We start from the raw sequence: 25,235 nt of genomic DNA, 5'->3' as shown, positions 1-25,235 counted from the left end.
CTGGGCTGGTTTTTACCTTGTAGCCTGGAACTCAAACTTAAACATAATACACCAGCTCCTGTCCCCTCCCTTCTAAGGTAACAAACACTCAAGTACAGGCAGGTTCTCAGGTAAAAAATCCACACATTTGAGACAGCCAATTTGAAGTCTGGGACTCCATTTTCATATTTACAAACCTTATGTTGCAAATGAGTGAAAGGAGGGGGTTAGAATGGCCTTAAAGATCATCTGACCCAAATCAGTTATTTTTCACAGAGGGAAACTGAGCAACAGGGAAGGAAAGGATCTTACCCAAGATCACAGAATCTACTAGAAACAGGGCTGGAATAAATCTCCCTCCCATTATCACTGGGAACTTGATAAGTTTTACTTTCATTTTTACCCTTTCTGTATTCCTGGTCCCAAGTGAAAGATACTACTTAACCCATATCATTGCTGCCCAGAATAAAAGGAGTGTAGGTGGGGAGCATTAACCTATGGATGCTTTTTCATTCACTTATCAAACATTACTAAGCATCGCCTTTATGCCAGGAACTGAGGGTACTGAGATAAAAAAATGGATGCCACCTTCAAGGTGTTCAAAATTTGATGATGAAGACAGATAGGGAAACAACCGCCAGGAAAATAGACTAGTTTCTATACTGTTCAATGAGACATTCCTGCCATATGCTGCCTGCACTTCATATTTATACTGTGGTTACATTGATTCCCTTCAGAATAAGACATACAAAATGCCATAAATTGATGAAAATCAGTGACAAGGTCCTGAAGCATCTACTTCATTATGGTCAGTTCCCATCATTCATTCATTCTGTCAAAAAATATTTGTTGAGCACTTAGAACAGTGATGGCAAATCTTTTGAGCTTGGCATGTCAGCATTTTGAAAAACCCTAACTTAACTCTGGTGCTGTGTCACATATAGAATTTTTTTGATATTTGAAACCATAGTAAAACAAAGACTTAGATTTTTGATATTTATTTTATATATTTAAATGCCATTTAACAAAGAAAAATCAACCAAAAAAATGAGTTCGTGTGTCATAGGTTCGCCATCACTGACTTAGAATGAGGTACTAAGGATGAAAGATAAATAAAAGACAGTCCTCTCTCTCAAGAAACTAAATAATAACGATCATGGGAGCTTTTACAAGGTACGAGGGGTGCCTAGGAGAAAGGATGCCTACCTTGGCCTTGTAAAGTCAGTGACGGTATCGCAGAGGAGGTGGCCTGTGAGCTGAAGCCACTTAAAGAAGAAAAGGTCTGCTGAGCAAACACAGGGCATGTGATTCTAAGAAAAGAGAGCAGCATGTACAAAGCATGGACCTGTGGAAGCATGTAAGACCTGAGACCTGTAATAGTTGATGGTTGCCAGGCATGTGAAGTGAAAAGACAGATGAGTAGGCAGGACCTGTGCCATGGTAGAGAGGCGGGGGCTACATTCTGTAGACAATGGAGAATTATTGAGAGTTTTAGGGAGAGTATTAGATGGTGGGGTTTATATTTCAGAAATTCATTCAAGCAGCCATGCAGAAAAAGGTGGCTTGGAGTTAGACAGCCCGGTGAGGAGGTTGGTCATTAATCCAAACAAGTTCTGATGAGGGCATTGTCAATGCCACTTTGAGCCGGTTCAGAACTTGATTTTCTGAATGATTCATTCATTGCCAGACACACCTGCATGATGGTGCTGATCATAAAGTATAACCAAGAAGCATGAAGTTATGCATTTGATTGTTCAGAACTGTGATTCATGGTCCTGACAATGTTTCCTGCGTGTGTAAGAGACAACCCTCTTCCCAGACAGCTGGAACAGGCTAAGGAATCATAAGTGATCCATGGAAAATCCAAGCTTTCCTGCATAAGAGAGAAGCTGACACTTGGACCTTCAAAAGGCTTTTGGAAGAGGTGGTTTTAAATAACCTTTAATCCATTTTTCCATTATTAATACAAATTCACGTCTGAGCTTGTGGTTTTCCAAAGAAGGCTCTGGCAAAGTGGCTGATCTCTCTCTCTCTCTCTCTCTCTCTCCGAAGATACACTGATTCTTCCTGCTTTTGCTCCTTCTGTTCCTTCACTTAACATGCCTTCCATTCACCTGTCTGTGATTGTGCATAGGTGTCTTGCAGATTCAGGTTCAAATTTTAGTTCTGCCAAACACTATTTGTATGATCTTGAGAGAGCTGCCCTAATCCTTATTGCTGAGGTGTCATAAGGTCATAGGCAAGTTCATGAAGTGCTCACTCAACACAGTGCCTAGCCCAGAGCCAACACTCAGTATTCAGTAGCTCTTCTTATTGTTAGGTGAGATTCTAGTTCAATAATGACAATTTGTAATTCTCTAAAAATAACAAAGTGACGTATTGAAAATTTTACATCTTTTGATTATCAGGATAACCATGAATTACAGTTTTCTTACTTCGATTATATAAACCCGACACCTGAGTATTTACTTGATTTCCATATCCAGCTGTGGAATCCACAGTAACTTACAATTAAGAGACAGTTGCTAATAAGAGACTTGGGACTTGGAATTAAGAGCAAGAGTAAATAGAGAAGCTCCATCACAAAGGGCATGCCTTATCCTCCGGGCATTTTCTCAAACCTAAGAGCCTAGAACACAAATGGCCATCTTAATGGCATCTTCTCGCTGGGTTGGGTGCTGTTGGGATGGTGCTGAGGGGGAAGCCTTCTCTAGAGGGAGTGGCTTTGTGAAAGAATTGTTCAGTGTTAGGGCAGGTTACTGACAATGGGTGTGGAATCTGTTTTAGAAGGTCAAAAATAATAACAAAGTATGTGATGAGATTACCTTTTCTCGTCTATTGCAAGTGTAGACCTGCCTAGAGCCCGGGAGAGAATTTGTCTCAAGAACGTTGAAGCACTAGGGCCACTTGGGTAAATTCTTCAAAACCTTACTCAGTCTCCTCTGAACAACTGTAAAGATCTTGTGACATTTTCCTTATTCTGGTGGTCCCTGAGATTTTCAAGTTTACTTTGAACTTTTTAAATCAATCTGTGACTAATTTGTTTTCACTCTTTTTTATTATAAAACAACACTAAAAGGAAATTTTACATAGTAATTCTTAATTTTCCTGCACTAATGCAACTATTTTAATTTTGGAGTATTTTTATCTTTGTTTACCTATTTCTTTCAGTGAAGCTAAAAGAGTTTTGTTATTGTATTTGCTTTATTAGGAAGAAATGGAAGATAAAGCAGTTAACATTGGCATGAGTGATAGGCAAAGTAAATGGCCAAATCAGGAGTAAAAATCAGGAATGACTTTAAACCTATGATTTGTTCACTGGCACTCTACTGTAATAATGGCCACATAACTTGGCACATAATTGGTGTAGGTAACATTGGTTCTTTTTCTTTCTTTTTAGGTAACATTATTTAATATACTATTATTTTTACTTACTAACAGTAATAATAGGAGAATGGAATTATGTCAGCTGAAATTCACCAAATGATCTTTTGAAAAAGCCACCAAGAGCTGGTCAGCACTGAAAGCAGAGTTGTTGGAAGTCTCTGAGGATGAGAAGAAAAATAGAGAATCAAGTGACTAATAAACATGAGCTGTTTCCATTTGGGAAAAAAATCTGCAACTTTAGAACTAGAATAACTGAGACTCCCTACCATTGCTGATCAGCTTTCCAAGCCACTTTTTGATCATTTGTGTATAAAGCCTTATTTTTCTTATCAATAATCTCAATATTTCCACAAACTAAATGTAGAATTAGGTACCTGGGTAGCAAATGAAAATAAACTTAATTCATCGAAAGAAAATATAAACAATGCCCATATACTTTACATGAGTAGCATAAAAAGGGACAGGTGCCTTCCCCATGTGGTAACCAATGTGAAAGATGACACATGATGGACGAGGGTCAACTCTGCAGCCCTTTGAACTGTGAGAAGAGTGTTTTGTGCTAATCTCTTTTCTAGAATACCAAATAGAAGGAAGTAGACTTGGGGAGACTTTTATCAGATACCCTAGAGGGAGTTCCCACCAAGGAACTGCTCAGAACTCCAGCTTGGCTCCTAATCAGGTTTGAAATAATCATAGCTGTGGCACTAATTGCATTAATTTGCTTTTCTTCAGGCAAAATGGGGAAACAGAATAGCAAACTGGCTCCCGAAGTGATGGAGGACCTGGTGAAGAGCACTGAGTTTAACGAGCATGAGCTCAAGCAGTGGTACAAAGGGTTCCTCAAGGACTGTCCGAGCGGGAGGCTGAATCTCGAGGAATTCCAGCAGCTCTATGTGAAGGTAAGTTGTTTGTTCATCGGGCAGAAACATTCTCTTCATGAAATGCAGCTTCATGTGGAATTATAATTCAAATTAGCCAGTTTGTTTCACCCAAATAGAAAAATGGACAATTTAAAAAAAATGCAAAGGGGTGTGCTTTGTTCCAGAGATAATAATTTCTGAACAAGCAGAGTAATCGTTCAATCAAACCACTGAGTAGAGTTTAGAGGATGACAGGGCTGGTAAAAGAACAGTAAAATTTCAGATAATCGTATGTGCTGATGATTATTGACAAGCTGCTAATTACACTATTGTTTGGCTTGAAAAGGCATCTGTATCTTTCTCAGTTAAAGAGAAAGTACATGGATTTTTTTTTTTCACTAAGAAAAGGCCTCCTATTTGCAGATAAGAAAAAGATCCCTTCAACATCACATGTAGAAGGGTTAGGGGAGGTCTGGTGTACATCCAGGAATCAATGTCCACACCATGGGCTCTTAACTCAGCATTTTGTACTGTATGGAAGTTCATCTTTCCCTGGACCTGAGAGAAAACTGTTCCATGGAAGGTATACTTCCTACTGCAGTGGTATTGTTTGGGTTTGTCTGAGTTTATCAGCTTGACTCGAGCCACTCTAATTTGTATCTACTTACATAATATTAGGCTTGTGGAAGAAATACATACTTTTTCTTTTAACTTTTTCTGAGTAAAATGACAAATAGCATAGAGTGATTTTATCACTTAAGTGTAGCAACTGACCATTTGAGCAATCTGAAACACCCACCTGTATATATGTGTGTAGGATGATTGCATAAAATATTAAGCATTGCCATTGTCTCCTGAAGTTGAACATTTCCCATAGCCTGTACTCCAGAATTCCTTCCGTGCACTTGTACAAGAAAGGACATGTATAAGAATGCTCATAGCTGCACTGTTCACAACAGCAAATCTGGGAAACAACCCAAATGCCCATCAAAGGGCGAGTGGAAAATAAACTGTGGTATATTCACGGAAGCAGTCAAAACAGTTGAACTGTAGTGACACTAAAACATTAAGTGCAAAAAAGCAAGTCTCAAAATGTTCTAAATTAAACACAAATAGTATTTAAAAATTTTGTAAGATTACAAATAAATGTCATAAAATCATATAAAAAGGAAAGCAAGAGAGTGATAAACACAGGATTCAGACTGATAGTTATATTCAGTGGGGAATCAGCAAGGGATGAGCTGGGGATATAGCCATATGTTAGATATAAATTGTGTCAGTCATACCTATGGTTTTGGGTGGTGAATTTTCAGGGTTTATGTCATTATTAAAAGCTCACTAAACCTGCATGGGCCACTGATGCATGCCAGGGACCCAGAATTATTATTAGTGCAAAGCTGAGCCCCTGAGGACACTATGTCTATAAGTGTGTGTAGAAAGGTACACATATACTGGCATGGGCACTGTAATAAGACTACCATGACATTTCTAAGATCTAAGTAATTCACTTTTAGCATGTGAAGACCTTTTATATAAAAGTGTTGAGAAATGCATTTATTATTCAAGTGATCTAAATTGGTTTTGCAGAGAAGTGTGATGGTATGCACGTTCCTAGATTATTATACATACCACTCTCCATAGTTTTCAGTCACATCTTCCACTATTTTATCACCCCAGAGTTAGCCTGGGCCTCAGAACTGATTTCACTATCAGGCCCAAGGAAAGCACAGACAAATGAGATTTGTCAAAGCCACTTCCATGTCACTGAAGGTCATGTAAGCTGTCACTCTGTGTTTAAGAGAGCTCCGTGTGCCATGTTCCTTACTGTTTGTTTGAAATGAGAAGTTTTGCCTTTGAAGACATAGTTGATTTGCAGGAAATTAGGTATTGCATTTATATACTGGAAATACTCAGCACCAAAAAAGCACCAGCCTCGAGATGGGGAGAGAGAAGGATGTAAACATTAAACACAGCTCAGCGTACACAGTACAACTGACGTATATGTACTGACATCATCTCCCACCCCACTTCCCCAACTCCGTCCTGGAGTAGATATTTTTTTTGTTCCCTGAAGGGAATATATGACTTTCTGGATGGAATTTAGACTCTTGGAAGCTTCTTAATAGCCACATTCAAGCTTAGCCTGTGCTCTTGTATCAAATAGTCAGAAAGCAGGCAAAGTCTTCCGCTGCTTCCAAAATTGTCCAAGGACATAATACAAAGTGGAATCACGTAGGAAATATGCCACATGCACAGAAAAAAAGAACGACAAGTCTGATAAGCTAGAAGGGAGAAGCACAGAAAAATGTGGGTTATATAATGAGACCAGGAGAAGGGCCGGCAAGAAAAAAACATAAAATAACTTCCTTTAATGCTGCTGAAAAGTGCAAATATTCAGCAAAACACAGTCCTTCTCCTGATGAATAGGCACTTCTAGCTCAGTGTGGATGATGAAACATCCTAGAACACAGCTGGGCCAGCAAAACTGCTGTGGTCTCTGCCCTCTTGTCTGTGCGGTCAGCCTGGCTCATCTACCTGACCTGTTTCAGGCTCCCAGAGAGTCACCTCGCTCCTTGGAACAAATGCTGATGAAGTATAGGGAGGAGCAGGATAATGAGAGACAATGCAAGGCCTGGAGCCACAAACCCTCAGCTTTAGAAGCCTTTGTTACCAAAATATAAAGGAACACTTTCATTAAGTCTGTGTTTAAAAAGACTTAAAACCGAGGTTCAGAAAAATGAGGCAATTTGCCCACAAAAAGACCGAAGGTAGGAGAATGGACAATAAAAATTGTATGCTGACTCGCACCACAGCACAGAACCCTACCTGTCGACTGGATTCCATGGCAGCTCCGCCTGCACCCCTCCATCCCCTACACCGTATGCCTGCTGGAGTGAGCCTTGAAAAACACAGATCTGGGCATGGTCCTTTCTAGTCTGATACAGGTTTCATTCTTTCGTCATATTGACCACAGTCACCTCATTTCAATTAACATAAGACCCAATGGCTAGCACAGAGCCTACTACAAAGCAAGCATGAATCATATTGTTGAGTGAATCATATTAAATGCTGGCTGTGTATCTCCCTCTCAGAAAGCCTTGTGGTGGAGGCATAGAGAAGTAACTAAAGGACAGTCCTGCCTGAAAGACACGGTTAACCACAATACAAGGCGGAATGACATAAGTGCTTCTGGTGGGGCAAAAGTGGAAAGAAGAGCTTAATTTCAAAATGGGATATTAAAGTAAAAAGTTAATTAAGACCGTGATGGAGGACTTTTCTCTTAGCTTTTAAGAAGGTAAAATATCTCTAGGAGATATTTTTACTTTTTCAAGCTTGGTACCTATGCACTTCCCCACAAATTCATTTGTGAGAGTTTTAACTGCCAGTACCTCAGAATGTGACTGGATTTGGAGATAGGATCATTAAAAAGATAATTTTAAATGAAAAGGAGGTCATTAGAGTGGGCCCTAATCCATTATGACTAGGGCCATAAGAACTGGAGATTAGGACACAGGCATGCAAAGGGATGACCATGTGAGGACACAGGGAGAAGGTGCCCATCTAGGAGCCAAGAGGAGGCCTCAGAAGAAACCAACCTTACCAGCACCTTCATCTTGGATTCTGCCCTCCCCAAATGTGAGGAAATACATTTTTATTGTTCAAGTCACCCAGTCTGTAGCACTGTGTTATGGTGGCTCCAGCAAACTAATAAAGTACCTGTTTCTTCTCTGTTACACACTTCCACGTGCAAACCCAGATCCCTCTGTATCTGATGTAAGGATGCCCCGGCACACGCAGGAATGTCCGTGTCTCAGGTCCCAGGAGTTGTAGGAGACATTTCATCATCCCCACCACAGCACTGCTGTAAGAGGTGGGAAGGGAGCTTTTGCATTTTGTCACAAAGAACCAAGTCCCTGATTTTTCCCCCCAGGAGCATTTCCTTTTTCCAATAATCATGTGATTGCCAAGTTGAGATCACAAATGAAGATGGAGGGTTTGCGGTTTTGACTATATGTTCAGAGAAGCAGCCACAGTGTCAAAATAAACCCTACCCTGGGGAAGAGCAAGCAACTGTGTGAGGGAGGACGTGTCCCTCTCCAAGCTCCTCTTCCTGGGAAGACGGGTGCCTGTTCACCTTGTTCAGTCACTGTGACATGAAAGCTGAAGAAACCGCATAACAAAGCTGGTGGAGTCCTGGAAAGCCCCAAATGGATTCTGATTTTGTTTGGAGTTTGCCTGTCAGTCAGGATTGTTTGGGAGGATTCAGGCTGAGTTGAAAAGTCAGTCAGGGGGTAGTTAAAAATGGGCATGGAATTTGGAGTCGGGCAGACTTGAGATTCAACGCCAGCTGTGCTACCTTTGCCATATCCCTGCCTCTCTGAATCTCTGTTTCCTCATCTTTGATAAGGAAATAACAAACCCAGACCTATTACCTCAATGGTGAACCCCAAAGGACAGAAGGGAAGCGAAAATGATTTTGCAACCTATAACAAGATGTTCTTGCTCTCATGATTGATGATCTACTCAGTTACTCCAGAGTCAAGATGAAAAATGTGTTTGTTTTACATGCCAAAGCCAATGGCTGCATAAATGGTCTACAGAGGAGGATGTAAGGCTCTATTGATGTCTACAGGGTATTCTAAGGTGGGGTAGCAACCATGGCAAGACCTACCACAGGCTATGCTAGCTTCATTCCCATCGCAGAGCCTTAGACATTGAGCTCTGTGTCTTCCCCAGCACAACGGTGTCCGCCACGCCCCTGTTGCCATACAAGATGAAGTGTGACATTAGTTCATGTTAGAGCCAACCAAAGTGCTTTGTACCCAGGTAAGACAGATGGGTAGCTAGATTAAGGCACCTGGGCATGGGAAGGTTTCCAGATGTCAAACAGCCCAGTCCCTTGGACTGTGGCATTGTGGCATTGTCTAGGAGAGAGAATTCCCCCTTCTACCCTTTTTGCATTCTTGCAGCTAGACTACTAATAAAATTGGCACAAGGCCTAATAACATGAGGAAAACCCAAATTATTACATGTACATAGGAGAATTAAAAGAATAATTCTCTAAGAGAGAAGTGGAGCAGGCTGTTTATATATTTTTTATTATATGAAGAAACAATTAATTTGTGGGGACTTTGAAAAGATAAAAGAACCTAGGTGCTGGGGTCTGGAAGTAGTAAGGAAGTCTAGAACGTGGGCTAAGGGTAGTAAATTAGTAAAACTGACAAGGGTTTGTTTATATTTGCTTCTCAGCCCTGGATCCTCTATCTATTGCGATAAGGCTGTCAGATTCTTTTTAGTCTGACTGATCTGAATCTTAGTCCTTTTATAGCGTCTGCCGCCGCTCCCCCTGGTCCATCCTGGTCAGCCGGATACTTTTTCTCTGACCTGAGCGTATCGAGTATCTCATTCTCCTCGTCCAGCTGCGCCTTTCTCTCCTTCCACAACTGAAGCCGTCTTTTCCTTGGGGGGAGAGGGGGTACCTTTCACATGGAGGTTTATTTCCTGCATTTATGCATTTATAGAGACAGAGGTGAGTTGGAGAGCTCCGCCTTGCTCTGGCAACCTCTCAAGTGATTTTAATTCAAAATAATCCATATGCCATTGTGGGATTACAATGGCTATTACAACATCGCAGCATCAGATTCAAATGAAATTGGAAAGTAAAAGATTTGGCTCAAAAAAGCTTTTTGGATGATGAGTTTTCAAGGATTCAGATTTTGCTTGTTTGTAAAAGGTAATTAGGAGTAGGCCTCATTAAAAATTTTGGGGGCAGAGCTATATGCAGAACCATTTTAATTCTTTTGGGAAATAGACGTTACATAAGACCTAAAATGTCATGGAGATCGGGCTGGTGAGGATGCTAAGATTTTTAGTGAAAACCTGGGAATTCATTTCCATTTGGAATGTTTCCCAACACGATCAAGGCTGCACTTCAACTTTAATTAATGTGGAAGACAAGAGCTAGGGTCTGAAAATCTTGAGGGAGAGATGACAATGAAGTTCTAGTTCTGGGAAAATGAGGTCACATGTGAGGTTCCAAAGGCATTTGTTATGGGGAAATTTTCTCAGGGAATAGCTAGTTACCAGTGAGTCTTGCATTAGAGAGAGCATTAATCCTAAAGGGGTTGGAGTGATAACCTCCTCCTGTCTGGGATGGTGTGAAATTCCTTTGGATGGCTTCCACACCTTGGGAGTTTGCTTTCCTGTGATACAGCAGGTGTCAGTTAGAGAGCTATCAATGGTCATTGCAGCCATGTTATCCAGAGGAATGCTCTTAGATGTTTCCTCAACTTCTCCGTTCTGTTCTCGGGATAAGGTTGGAAAGAGCTCTTTAGAAGTCTTTCACTCCATCTCCTCCCCCTCTCCCCCTGCACCCCACCAACCTCTTTCCCACTTCCCCCAGCTCACCTCACCTCCAATTTACAAAGGAGGACACAGAAGCCCTTGGGAGGGAGAGGGGCATTCCACAATGGAGCAGTTTCTTAATGGGATCCACTTAACATCCAAAAGGATGGGTCCCAACTCCAGCCTGATTATGGAGGTTTTAAGCCAGGAAGACCAACTCTCCACTTAGCTATTATCTACAGCTAATTGGTAAAGGACAATCCATTTCAAATTGGAAATAGAGCCAAGGAGGAAGAAATAGCCCATGTCTATTATAGGATTGCACTTAAAGATACACAATCATGTCTGGATCTCTCATTATAAAGCTGATTTGCATTACTGGATTTTTATGACCCTTTGAAAGGGTGAATGGGATCTGGATCTGGTACCACTGACCCAACCTGGTGGGAATAATTTCTTTCCTCCCCTCCTGTGGCCCATCGAGCACCTGCCAGAAGAAAACTCTCCATCTTATTGATTATCACTCTTAAATCTCCACTGGAAATGTTCTTTGCTCTTTGACTATTTCTCTCTCAGGGTTGATATGGATTCCCATCCTTGTGATTGCTCTTATGATGCTGTGAATTATTCCAGTGTCCTGTCAGCTTCTCTCCTCCCAGATGAAACGCAGTCCTGTCATAACTGGAAAGAAATGGAGAGATCAGGTGTAAAATAGTCCTAAATCCATCTACAAAATGTCCAAGGACTTCATTAGCTCTGTCATAGGAGAATCCCTCAGTAGATAGCAATACAGAGAAGCTACTAGCAATCATTCACCAACACTACTGGGTGGTATCTATAACAAGCCTGCAGCCAGGAACTATGGGGAATGTGAAGTTTGAGTCAGATTGCCTCACTTGTGTTAAGGGCTTGCAACCTAGTACAACAATCTACATAGATAACTCAGAGATGGTAGAGGAAATAATATTTGTCCCAAGACCAACAAAAATATTCTAGCCTAGTATATTTCTATATATTTCTACATAAATATCTTTACTGGATATTTCAAGATACCCTGAAGTATAGTAACAGTTGCAGCTGCAAGAGTGACATTCCCAAGAGAAAGGACAAATTAAGCAAGGGCATAAGGACAGGGAGATAGGGGGGATGTATGGGGAATAGCAAGTAGCTATGTTGCCTGAAATGTCAGATTACCAAAGAGGTAAGAGGGGGGAAGTAAGGTTGGAGATGTGAGTGGGACCCAATTACAGTCACTGAAAGCCAGGAAAGCTCAAGGTCCTGAATATGTTCACAAGTCAAACAGATGATTTCTTGCCAGGAGGTGTTAGATGACCACAGAAATTCTGGTGACCTGGTATTGTATTCTTAAAATAGCAGAATGACAGTACCAGAAACGATAAGGTGTGTTTTATTTTTTCATTTTCCTTATGAATGTTCACAGTGACTCGGTGAATGAAGCAGCAGGAGCTCTCAATGTGTCCTTAGGCAAATGCCTTAGAGCCAGAGTTGACGGAGTTATTCATCAAGTGTTTATTGTCCATACCATGTGTGTGTGCCACATCAGACTAACTCTGAGGGGATCACAGGCAGTCCTAGGCAGTCCCATGGAAGTCCTATGCAATCTGGGCAGGGGCTGGGGTGGGCACAAAACCATCCAGGCAAATTAGTGCAGGCCCAGCACAAGAGCTATGAGGTTTGGGATCAGTAGGAGCTTTAGGAGCTGAGGGGAGGGGAGGGAGACAGGGGCCATGTTTTTAGCTTCACTTCCTACTACTTTTTTTCTGGAGACATAGAAATTAATAGAATATGGTACCAAGGCAGAGATGGGAGTTCCACAACAGAAAGAAGTTTCTATGACTGAGCAGAGAAGATGAGGGGGTGAAAGATAGAAGGTTAGAGGTAGGATGGGGAGGCATGGCCTTAGATTATTTCTCTGTAAAATGAAGGAGAGAACCACAGACCTCTTGGATTCCTTTCCAATACTAAGATTCTAGAAAGCAAGTGGAGCTGACACGAGATCTCTGCTAGTATGTACTGCAGGTTGCTTGGCATCATGGTACTTTCCTGTCCAGCTCCCCACAGGGGCAGGGACTGTGTCTTTTTTTAAAATACATTTTTAAAATTGATTTCAGAGAGGACAGGAAAGGGAAAGATAGATAGAAATATCAATGATAAGAGAGAATCATTGGTTGGCTGCCTCCTGCATGCTCCCCACTGGGGACCAAGCCTGCAACCCAGGCAAGTGCCCTGACTTGGAATCGAACTGTTGACCTCCTGGTTCATAGGTCAATGCTCAACCACTAGCCATGCCAGCTGGGTGGGGACTGTGTCTTATTCATCTCTCTATCCTCAGCTCTCAGTAACAAAAATTAGTTGGTTGATAGAACAAATTAATAAATGAATAAAGGACTCTCTTATAAGCTTAGCTGAAATTCAATTTGAAGAAAAAATGAAAGGAATGAAGCATGTTATAGCATGTTATCCAGAATAATTAATCTACAGAGATTCATAATGAACAACTGTGATATAGGATGAAATAAGCAGGATACATCATAACGTAACAGGATGCATAGCATTACCATTCTAAGAGTCTAGTTAATTTTATTATGAAATATGTGATGCAGTTGCCAGCAAAGAGAATAGTCAATGAGCTTCCTTAAATACTACTTTCCCAAGAGGAAAAGAAAGGATAAAATGTAAAACTCATGATGTCTAATATAAAAAAGCTATCTGAGCCCTAGCCGGTTTGGCTCAGTGGATAGAGCATAGGCCTGGGGGACTGAAGGGTCCCAGGTTTGATTCCCATCAAGGGCACTCACCTAGGTTACAGGCTCCTCCCCAGCCTGGGCCCCGGTTGGGGCACCTGCAGGAGGCAACCAATCTATGTGTTTCTCTCATATTAATGTTTCTTTCGTCTTTCCCTCTCTCTTCCACTCTCCCTAAAAATCAATGGAGAAATATCCTCAGGTGAGGATTAACCAAAAAATAAAAAAGCCATTTGAAGACTTGAAAATTAGACTGTTTGTGTTAGTTTGTAGTATGATTATTAGAGAAAAATCCGAAAACTTAAAGGATTTTCTTTTAGAAGAAATGCAAAAGATAGAGATCGTCTGCTTTCTAAGTAAATCTCACTGTATAGTCAAGGTAGGACTTGCTTTTATTCATATTATTTTTAAAAATGTGACAAGTGTACCAGGAGCATGAGTAATGATGACATCCTGTTAGAGCTAATATGTTGTGGCTTCACAGCTTGGTCCCAGTCAAATCTCTTGTCGACTCAGAATTTGGTGCCGGGAGATATCTTTCAAGATGACACAGTTGGGTTGCCAGGGTAACTCCCTGGATGAGGATCTAGATGGCTTTGGAGGGATTACATAAGACAAGACCAACTGGAAAGAGTCAAGAGATATCCTGGGGTCAAGAGATGAAAATAAGTTAGGTGAAATATTGTCTATTTAGCTTTCAAGATGAGGACATGATGAGACAGGTAGCATTAGACACCTGGATCAGCCACCTAAATAGAAAAATCCTAGTGGTCAGACTGATGATGAAAGCTCTGGGCAACTAAGGAATCCAGTTGATACAGAATTAATATAATAGTATGTATTAAGCAAGGAACCATTTCCCTAAGAAATCAGTCTAACTATCTCCTTTTAAGGTTTCAAATATATTAAAGGTGCTCTGTTATTCTGTGTTAGGGACATATATCAATATGTATTTATTGTTCAAATGGAGGAATGACTCTGAAGGACCAAAACTATTGAATTTATAACAGTCAGTGCAGGAGACATGAAGATTTTCCAGAGTGTTTGTGTGTATAATTACACACACACACACACACACACACTCATTTCAGTTAAGATAAAAATTCAACTGAGTGCAATAGAGATTCATGTGGTTTCAGCATGACTGAAGAATATTTTTCTTTCGTGGGAAGTCCAAGCTGACCTGGCATCACTGCTCTGCAGACCTTGAGGGACTCAGTCCCCTTCTATCCTTATGCCCTTTCCAAGGGTGTTGCTCTGATTCACAAGTGGCTCTCTACAGTGCCAGGTTCCAGCCAGTGAGAAGGAGAAGACTGAAGGATGGGAAAATACACCCTTACCTTTAAGGGAAAGAACCAAAAATTGCATACATTACCTCAGCCCATATCCAGAGTTTAGTCTCATGACAACACCTAGCTGCAAGGGACACTGGGAAGGTAGTCTTAATTTTAGGTGGCTATACGCCCAGCTAAACAGTCCATTACTGTGAAAAGAGAGAATAAGGGAGATCACTAGAAATCTCTGCCCAGAGGGAATGTTTTGGGGGGCTCCTTCCTGTCATCAACCTCTCTTCTCAAGGTCAGATGCAAGGTGCGCAGCTATGTGCACTTCCCGTGGATGGGATTTGAGACCATGACAAGCAGAATTGGACTCATTCTGCTTTACTAAGAGTGGGTGGTGCTATGATACCCTGTTCTACTGCCTGGGCTGAGCCAGACAGCCTCTTCAGGGCTCCACTCTGTCTCACACTGGAGGCTGATAGAAACTGCATCCACATAGAGAGTTAAACTGACCATAAAGGTCCCAATGATTGATTACTTCATTTGCTGAAGTCAGTGGGGTTTATTTTTTAAACACAAGGAACTGTTGTCCATAATTTGCCAATGTAAGACTTTCCTGTCAACCTTTACCCTCTTCCTGCGCCTGCTCCCTGACTCTTTGTCCCCATTGGGGCACTCTGCTGGGTGTAGTGCTGGGCTGGTGGACCATGATTAGTGCTTGTGTTTCTCTCCTTGTGTCAATTTGACAGCAGAGGCATTTATTTGACGGCATGACTTGAATAACACATGAAGATGAGGCCTGCGGTGGCATTAGGCAAGTGCAGTGTCACATGAGGAACAGATACCTAACAGTGGGTGAGAGATGCTGAGACATGGGATCTATAATCACACTCATACTAAGATTTACTGATGCAGAAAATCTTCCAACTACCATCTACCCATTGATCAATCCATCTACCCATTGATCAATCAATCTATCTATATATACATTTATTTATTCATTAAACATTATTGAGCATCTGCTCGCTGAGGATCCTGAAATAAACCAATAGCCATGACTCCTTTCCCCAAGGAGCCCAGCCAATGGGGGAGACCGCCAAGTGAACTGGAGGTGATGATAAATGTTGTGCTAGAGGCCATAAAAAATGAAGAGTGCTGGGAAGAGGCTCTAGGGGGGCTTCCCTGAAGAAATAATAATTGAGCTACGTCTTAAGTGGACCAGGTGGCAATGAAAAGAAGGATCTCCTGATAGCAGCAAGCATTTGCAATCTTTTTGGGTTTTTTTTTTTTTTTGCCAATATTTTTTCTTGGTCCTGGTCCACAAAATCATCGTGCAAGGCAAGATCCTAGATATTTCTCAGCCACACTAAAAATACATCCATAATCTAATGGAAACAAACACATTGGTGAAAGTTTCCCCTTCCTGCCCATTAGTCAGCCCTTTATCAAAACAGCCCTGTCGGGGACCGAGAACATGACGATGGATCACAACGTGTGCGTGATGTGGGCCTGGACGCATCCGGATGACAGGTCCTTGGCTCTCCGTCTCTCCTGTGTGTTTCCAAGGAATCTTCCTCTGAACTTGAGCCAGGCGGGGGCTACAGCTCATGGCCCTGAACTGTGCTCGCTTTGATCCAATAGTGCCAGCGTTGGCTTCTTTTCAGCGGAAACATGAAAACCTTTGTTCCGTAAAACAAGTAGTCATGACTTTTTTGTTGGCCCTGATGGCAGTTTTCAGAATGACAAAGGGAAGGGGGCTAATACTTACTGAGGTCCTACTATATGTCCAGTAGATACAATGAGAGAAACAGAGGTGAAAGGATTACTTGGAAATAATATTGAGTAGTAATAACAAGTATAAGAATAATAGTAAACACTTATGTCAGATTTACTATGTGCCAGGCACTGTTCCGTGTATTAATTCTTTTCATTAAAACAACTGGCTTTTGTGCTAGGTACCATTACTACCTCCAATTTGTAGAGAAGGGAACTGAGCACAAAGAAAGAAAAGTAGTGCATCTAAGGTCACACAGCTAATGAATGGCTGAGTGGTATAGGCTTTAACTCTGGAACCACAGCTCTGACCTTACTGTATGACATTGGACAAATGACATAAACTCCTGAGCCGCAGTTTCTTCATGCAAACAATGGAGAGAGCAATGCCTCACACACAGCTCTGTTGAGAGCATTTCAGTTGTGCTGAGACACCAGGCTTGTATGGAGATACTATGAAGGTTGACCCTGCCATATAACACTCATGTCATGTACGGCCGCTTTGAGACAGGCTCCATCCAGGAAGTAGGACTTGAATGGAGCCAAAAGGTTCATTGACTCCAGGCTAGAAAGAGGTTTGCATCATTATTCTGCAGAGGACATTGGTGTTTCCAAAATGAGCCAACTCTGGCTCCAACATCCCCACTGACATTTTTCTGTGCCCTATTGTCTGCTTCAGAGCTTCCCACCCCACACCTACCTACTTCGCTCTTGTCCTCCCTCAGTCAAACCTGCTCCCTCAAATGTTTCTAATCAGTTATATCGGCACATCAGTGGCTGCTTAGACTTCATGTGTGTGGCATGCTTAGGGATTTAGAGTGTATCAGGAAAGCCAAAGCAATAATGATGAGATTCCAGGGCCATCACATGGACGAGCAGGGCAAGGCTTTGGCAGTCATCAGGGGTGAGAATTTGACAAGCTAGGTCTTATATTCCAGCGTGTGTGTGTGTGTGTGTGTGTGTGTGTGTGTGTGTGTGTTAGGGGTGGGAAGGGATTGGTGTTTTGAAAATGTTTTGCAAGTTTTTGCCTTCCTTGACTTTGGCTATTTTGGCAAAAGAATCTCTGCTACACGAACCTTTGCTGGGGCTGAAGCTCTCAGTCCGGAGGAGGGCAGCACAGAGGGGCCCCAGAGGGTGCTTGACACCTGTGTGATCCCGGTGGCTTGTGTAGAGGACTGACCAGCAAGGCGCTCCCCTCTCAAAGTGTTCCTCAGTGTAAAGGCCCCCTTCTCCCTCCACAAATATCCCATCAGTTCATCAGAGAACCTGGTACAGGAGTGAGGGTTCCTGTAGCTGGGAAAATCCAAGTAGACATTTAGCTCCACCAAAACCTTACTGAAAGGATCACCCCAAATATGCTACCAAACAGATACATCTACAACCACTGCAGGGCCATCTCCAGAGGAGGGCAGGGAAGCTGGAAGAATCTAAAAGTGCTGAAAATCATGCTTCCTAACATCAGGCGTATGCATTTCTAATTTCTACATGACTGACAGGGCCCGTCCCTCCCTCTTCTGATTCAGTATAATGGAGGTAAGAGCAGCATCTATACTTTACAAAGCTCCACGATGATTCTGAAATGCATCGCAACTTGCCACTGGGCTTTCACATGACTCTACATGGGGACAGACAACCCTGGATGACAGCAACTGCTTCATTTTCCAGAAGGCAGAGTTGCCAACCCTGCAGCTCATTTATACACTCAACGAAGAGTTCCCAGAGTCTTTCTCAAAGCCAGGTCCAGGCCCAGTCCTCTGTGTTGGGGACACAAAGATGAACAAGACACTCAATCCTGACTTGGGACACTCTTGGTTCCCCAGCACCCCTTCCCTTGCCTTTCCTCCCTAGGCAACCCCCTTCTTTATTTTCCCCACCAAATCCGCCACCTTCACTATTCCCACCTTCTCTCTGTAGCAGCATAGGGGAGGAGGGGCACTGAAATCACACTTCCTGTTGTCAGACTTCCCAGTCAGGGGAAACATTGACTTAACAATGTTCAGCAAATTACATATTCACACAGAATCCTGTTGGCAGATCCTCCCAGCCCTGAGCACCAGCACCGGGGAGTGCCTCTGACAGTCTGACAGCATAATTACCCCTCACTATGAGCTCTGCCAGTTGTCATATTCCCAGAAGCTTTGCTGAACTGTCAGCATTGAAACCAGCCTGATGGGCTCCACACGACACTTCCTTTGGCTTTGGTGTCCGATCGCTCTTTTCCTCCAAACCCATGCCAGTGTCCCTTCCTCCCTGAGTCAGCTCTGGTCAACACCGAAGGGAGCATTTATGCCTCAGGATCAGGCCCAGACATTTTGCTTTCCTAGCAGGCCCCAGGAGGAAGAGGCTCTCTGGGTGCTCACTTTGCATCAGGTCTCCTCATCAAGGCAATTCAAATACAGTGGGGCCTTGACTTACGAGTGTCCCGACTAATGAGTTTTTCGAGATACGAGCCATCTCTCAGCTGATTTTTTCGCTTTGAGTTGCGAGCTAAAATTCGGGTTATGAGCCAGCTTCAGATACCCCACCGCTAGTTGGCGCAGTGAACATCACAGTGAACGCCACATCAGCCCAGCATCACGTGTCTCACTCGTTCACTTTAAGATTTGACATACGAGTAATTTGAGTTACGAGCTCCATCACAGAACGAATTAAACTTGTAAGTCAAGGCCCCACTGTATTTGCATTTGACAGCTTGGAACATGGGAGCAGTTATGATGGAAAATGCAAACCTATTTTGTAGGTAAAATAGAGGAACAAGGGATTTGGGTATCAGATAGAACCAGGCTCCAGTTCTGAGGGCACCTCTGTTTCCACATCTGTAAAAGGAGAATGACCTCACAGAGGAGCTGGGGTTAAATGAGAACACCAAACACAATGCCTGCACCCAGGAAATGACCCACACATCTCAGCCTCTCCTTTTGCTTTTCGGAGACAATGGAGGTTTTATCTATTTTGTTTAGGTCCTATTTAGAGATGATTGAATCATATCAGCTTCATCCTCCTTAAGTACAGCTGCCCCAATATCCATGGATCCACCTGGATCCAGGTTGTATTATTAAATGAAAAAAGCCAATTGTAAAACACGATATAGCATAATCCTATGTTTTTGCAAAATATACACACATTTCTCCTCTTCATAGTGTGTTCCTTCAAAAAGGTTTGGTGAAAGGGGGGGGGACCTGTACTCCTTACTTTCTATATGTTTTTATTGTCCGAAATCTTCACAACACGTATCTATTACTTTTTATTTTAAATTAATCTTAAACAACAACAAAACCCTCCTTCTCTTTGCCTCAGGAAAAAGTACAAATTCCATTTCCTGTGCTGGACCTCTTAGTTACATGGCTACAAGGAACCAAAAAATCTAATAAAAGGTGGCTTAAATAGACAAGAGTTTATTTTTCTCACACAAAATAAAGTTTGGAGATAGAAATTTGTTCAGTATTAAACCATGGCTTCTGAATATTTCTTGGCCTTTCCCTCATGGATACAAGCTGATTGCTGAAGTTCTGGGCATCACATCATTACCCAAGTCTGCCAGAGAAGGGGAAGGGCACCAGCAGCATCAGTCTTTTTTTGTCAGGAAATTAAAAGATTTCCAAGAAGTGCCCCCTTCCCACCCACCCACCTTCAACAGACTTACTCTTCTGTCTCTTTGGCCTAAACTATATCACATGTCATATACGTATATAATTAAGAAGCAACAATCAGGATTGTCATTATTACTTTTAGTCCAATCATCATCTATTACCTAGTGTTGGAAATATTGATGCCTTGAACAAAAGCCAAGTTAACAAAAAATTAGGGAAGAAGGGATAGTACTAGTTGACTTAGACTATCTGCCAAAAAGCCTGAAAACTTACTTTCTCACTGCACTGATCCATGCACTAGTTAACCTGGGCAGAGCACAGTCACCAAACATTCTTCAGTCTTGCATCTCCTGGACTCGAGCCGTTTTCTTGGCCTGTGACATGCTCCCTTGGGAGGTCATGATGAAGGGAACAAGGTGCTCACATATTGTGAAATCATCACCGAGTGGAGCCCAGAAAGCCGTATGCTGCTTCTTGACTCTGGGAGGCCTCGCAGCCAGCTCTGTGGCTCCTGTCAAGCTCTATAGTTAACTCATGAACTCCATTTTATTCCATGAAGTGCTATGAAATAGCATAGAGTAGCCTTGCCCCATCCACCCTGCTAGCCCCCTGGACCCTCTCTGCAGCATTGTGGCAAGTCCCATAATGACGGAAGGACAGAGTGGATTTGTCCAAACACCCCGTTGCTGACGGGTGGTGCAGTGGTAGGTGGCAGGAGCTGATGGAGTGAAGTGAATTTGCCTTCTAAACAGGCAGCGTGGCCAAGGTGAGCTTCGTGTAGACCCTGGGTTGCAGTGACCTGTGTATGTGCCTCAGCTTCCCTGCTGGACTATGGCTCTTGAAGGTCAGGAACCAGTTGAGCATCCTCGGAAAAGTTAACTATTTGTTCAGATTGGTTTAAGGAGTGGTTTCTGTCTTGTGTTATCTGGGCCCCAGAGTCCATCGTGGCCAGTGGCGTAGCTGAAGAGCTTTGACGTGGTCCCTGAGGAGGCGGCGTCTAGGAAGCAAGACTGCAGAGCCCAGCAGCAGGCGGCCCTCTGATAGATAGGCCTCAGGGGCCTGGACTTCTCGCTCATTCTCCTTCAGTCACTTCCTCTGAGGAAGCTGGCACTGTGAACAGCACAGGAGCAGCTTCCGTTGGCTCCTGGTTGCCCCTTGGGGCTTTTCCCTCCAGTGGCAAGGCTGGATTTCAGGAACATGGAGAAATTGCCATCATCCTGGCCATTCTTTAGCTCTATCTTGTTCCTCAGTCTGAGTTTATCATCTCCCAATGAACTTAAACTCACGGTTGTTAGAGGGGCTCTCAGGGGCCATCCTAGCTAACCCCCTGCCCATCACAACAGAGCGGAAGCCAGACTTGGAGGAGGGAAAGGACCTTCGCAAGGAGATCTTGAATCCAGTGCTCTGCCCAGTGTAGCTTACAGCCTCTCATCTCAGTTCACAAGCCAATTTCCTGGCTTCTGGAATCCGTGCAGCTAATTTAGAAAGATGGAAAACAGCAGAAGTGCTCTGGCCTTGGGGCATGCAGACCCTGCCGGGGCGTCGAGCTGCCAAGCAAGGAGTGGTGACTGGATCATAGAGGCAGAGCTGTGCTAAGAAGGCAGCCAGCAGAGCCAAGGGATGCTGTTTCCATGGCAACTGCCATTCATCCTGGGCTTGCCAGGAGTTGAGCAGGGCTGGATTCCTGCCCCCATCATGTGACATTATTTTCAGTTTTGAAATGCCTTCATCAAGGTATATACGTGCGGACAGGCACACACACATCTCCGCAACTTTTTCCTCTACCTTTGCTCAGGGAAGAAGAGGAGGGGCTCCCAGCGGCACATTCCAGGCCTGGCAGCACCATTTCAGCTCCAGTAGCATCAGTAGCCTGGGCAAGGGACGTGGGGGAGGAGCAAGTGACGGAGGTGTGAGAGGGACCAGCTGTTGTCCTGGTACCCAGGAATCAGAGGAGGAGTTGGGTGGTCATTTTGTAGTCTGTGTTCAAGGATGTAGCCACCTGGTAAATCACTTTCCTGCTGCTGCTGTAACAAATTACTACAGCTCCATCACTGCTACAGGGACAACACGACCCCCTCCAGGGGCAGAGAGGAGGTGCAAGGAGAAGCTCACATAAGGCACCGCCCTCGCTCTGCTCAACTTAAATCAGTGGTTCTCAACCTTCCTAATGCTGCGACCCTTTAATACAGTTCCTTATGTGGTGACCCCCAACCATAAAATCATTTTCGTTGCTACTTCATAACTGAAATGTTGCTACTGTTATGAATCGTCATGTAAATATCTGATATGCAGGATGTATTTTCATTGTTACAAATGAAACATAATGAAAGCATAGTGATTAATCACAAAAACAATATGTACTTATATATGTGTTTTCCGATGGTCTTAGGCAAACCCTGTGAAAGGGTCGTTCGACCCCCAAAGGGGTCGCAACCCACAGGTTGAGAACCACTGACTTAAATGAACGGAGCAGCTCAAAGCAATCTGTCAGAATCTCATTGTGTTTTGCTTTGTTTGGCTGCTCTGTGACTTGACTTATTGTGAAATTTCTGTGAGAGAATATATTTTCAATAATAATCCAAAGGAGAAGAGTGGAGGGGTTGTTTGCCACATATGCAAGCATGTGATAAGCTTGCAGTAATTAAGCCACGATGCTATTGACAGAGGAATAGACTGACTGCCAGCCGAAAAAAGAGAGTAACAAGTTTAAACCCAGGCCCTCAGGGCACAGCACAAGTGTGGTATTTCCAACCCGTAAGGGAAATTTGGACTTTTCATTAAATCATGCACTGGGTTCAACGCTCCGATGTTGCCATCTCCAAGTTCTTGATAATTTTTACACAGGGGCTCCACATTTTCACTTTGCATGGGCCCCCCAAATTCGCTAAAGAATCAGCAAGACTAGAGGCGGGCTCTGTATTGCCGGTGACTGGGAGAGAGGGCCGCCTGGCTTCCGTCTCTCCCTCTCCCAGCCTTTGCATTTGGGGACTTCTTAGCACAGCACCCAGGGAAGGAGCAGCGATGGCAGCGTGTGGCATTGCCCAGCCAGGGAAGGTGCCTACAGCGGGGAAAATGAGGCCAAGGCCAAGACCCACTGGGGCCCTCTTTGCTTCGTCCCAAACAACCGTTTCTCCTGCGCATGGAAACCGGAATCAGGAGCAAGGGGTCCTCAGGGAGGAGCTGGGAGAGGGGGAGACAGGTGTTTTTGTATATTTGCTTCTATTTTCCTGGGAGCACAGCTACGAAAGGGGAGAAAACGGTTACCTTCCTGCTTTGAGTGATGTAACTCCGTCCCACCCACTCTGTGCTTCAGTCTGTTCTGCTGCATTTTTATAGACTTCTCTAGGCACAATCCCTGCTTCCCCTTTGAGTCTCTCTCTCTCTCTCTCTCTCTCTCTCTCTCTCTCTCTCTCTCTCTCTCTCTCTCTCTTTCTCACACACACACACACACACACACACACACACACACACGCACACACACACGCAAATCTGGGCACAGGAGGGTTTGTTTGTGTCACCATGAGGGTTTCCTTCCACACATCTCAGCGTGCACCAGCTGCTTAGCAACAAGCTGCAGGGCAGAGCTGGGCATGCAATGCCCCTGTGGCTGCTGCAACCACGGGTGCCCCACGGGAGGGGAAGGGTCCACAGGGGGGACTTGAGCTGAAGAGCCTGGTGTGCGGCCGCCAGAAGGACACTCCAGAGATCAGAGTCAGGACTCTGGTGCCGAGCCAGGAATCTCAGGCGCCTGCTGGGCGTGATGCTCCAGAAAATAGAATCCCGACAGAAAGCCGTGGGCGGTGGGGAAGCTGCCGGGATGGCTGATAACAGGTGGCAGGCAACATGTAAAAATTCATAAATGTCTGCTGACAGGATCCCGGCAGGATCTGGGTTCAGGTCGTCGTGATGGCTGCCCTAAAGCTCCTGCCCTGGTTGGCGGTTCTTGTCTTCAGGTCAACTTTCCCCGCTCCTGGGAGCCCCTGGCCTAACAGGAGCCAGCAGAGCACACCGGGCTCTGCAGGTAGATTTCCTAAGTTCACATCTCAGCCCTGCCATGTACTGTGTGACCTTGAGAAAGTGACTTCACCTCTCTGTGCCTCAGTTTCCTCATTTGTGAGCCCTACCTCATAGGAGTATTGTAAGAATTGAGTTAAAACTGGGAAAAAGACTTAAAACAATGGGTGTGAATCAGTGTGTGGTCAGTGACACTCCAACAGGACAGGGGTGCCTTGTTTTCAGAGATGGCACAAACTGTAGTGTAGACTCCAAAACACACATCCAAGGGCCTGAGGGAGAGAGGAGGAGCAGCAGCTACATTTGTGTGTGTGTGTGTGTGTGTGTGTGTGTGTGTGTGTGTGTGTGATGTCTCCTGGCAGTGAATGAAATGCTTAGATAAGCTATGGCATTAACCACTCCTGGGACGGGTCTTTCCACACCCGCTGGAAACTGAGGCACAGGAACAAAGTACTCTTCTCAGGCCACATGGCACTTCAGACGTGGAGTCGGGGTTTGACGTGGCGGCGGCGGCTCCTGAGCCCTCATTCATTCCCCTCAGCCATGCTGGGTCCCCTGTTGCTTCTCAGAGAAGGAAAAAAAAACTGATTTCTCAGAAGGGTCAAGATTCACTGGGAAGAACTCCTCTTCAGAGGAACATTTGAGAAATAGTGTTTAAAGCAGGGGTCACTGTGGCACTCCCTGGTGGCTGGGACCTGGGAAAGGGAAGACAGACCAGGGTTCGGAGGAAATGGAAGGTGTGGGAGGTGTGAGAGCATCAGACGCCCGAATTCGAGACGAACGCCTGGACTGATGCAGCTGTTCCAAGCTCCACACGCAAGCCGAGGCCCAGTCTGCCTGGCCACTCACTCGCCTCGAAGCCTGGTGTGTCCAAGGGTGGGAAGCAGCACTGGTGTCCAGATCTGAGAGGTTGCTGCCTTGCTCCGGCTCACAACTTTCCTGGTAATGCATAAACCCCTGCTTCCCTGATCGGTGGACAGCCATCATGTGCCCACGCTCTGACGGTCACTCACAGCACTGGCCTATGCTTCTAGAATGTGGGCAGTTAGAACACATTCTTTGCATTGGACACACTGTCCAGAGCTGCAGAGTTCCACAGGGAGGCCCGGAGCTGCGAGCCCTCAGAACATGGCTGGTGGGCATTGAGATGTGTCACCAGGAAGACACACTAATTTCAAAGGCATAGTTCACAATAGGTAAAACATTTCATTAATAACTTTAATATTGGTTACATGTTAAAAT

The 25,235-nt window shown here is 44.0% G+C and overlaps 1 protein-coding gene across 1 annotated transcript in view; it reads left to right on the top strand.

Moving 5' to 3' along the window:
• Positions 1-25,235, top strand: part of VSNL1 (visinin like 1) — a 64,348-nt gene that overhangs the window by 27,031 nt on the left and 12,082 nt on the right. Inside the window, exon 2 of the mRNA XM_006767559.2 lies at positions 4,099-4,265. Coding sequence (XP_006767622.1) covers positions 4,104-4,265 — 162 coding nt within the window. The 5' untranslated portion in view covers positions 4,099-4,103. The remainder of the gene's footprint in view (positions 1-4,098; positions 4,266-25,235) is intronic.

This window comes from Myotis davidii, unplaced genomic scaffold, assembly GCF_000327345.1.
Source record: "Myotis davidii unplaced genomic scaffold, ASM32734v1 scaffold238, whole genome shotgun sequence".
NCBI lineage: Eukaryota > Metazoa > Chordata > Mammalia > Chiroptera > Vespertilionidae > Myotis > Myotis davidii.
Note: the sequence above shows the minus strand (reverse complement) of the source record. Positions and strands in the feature narration are given on the sequence as shown.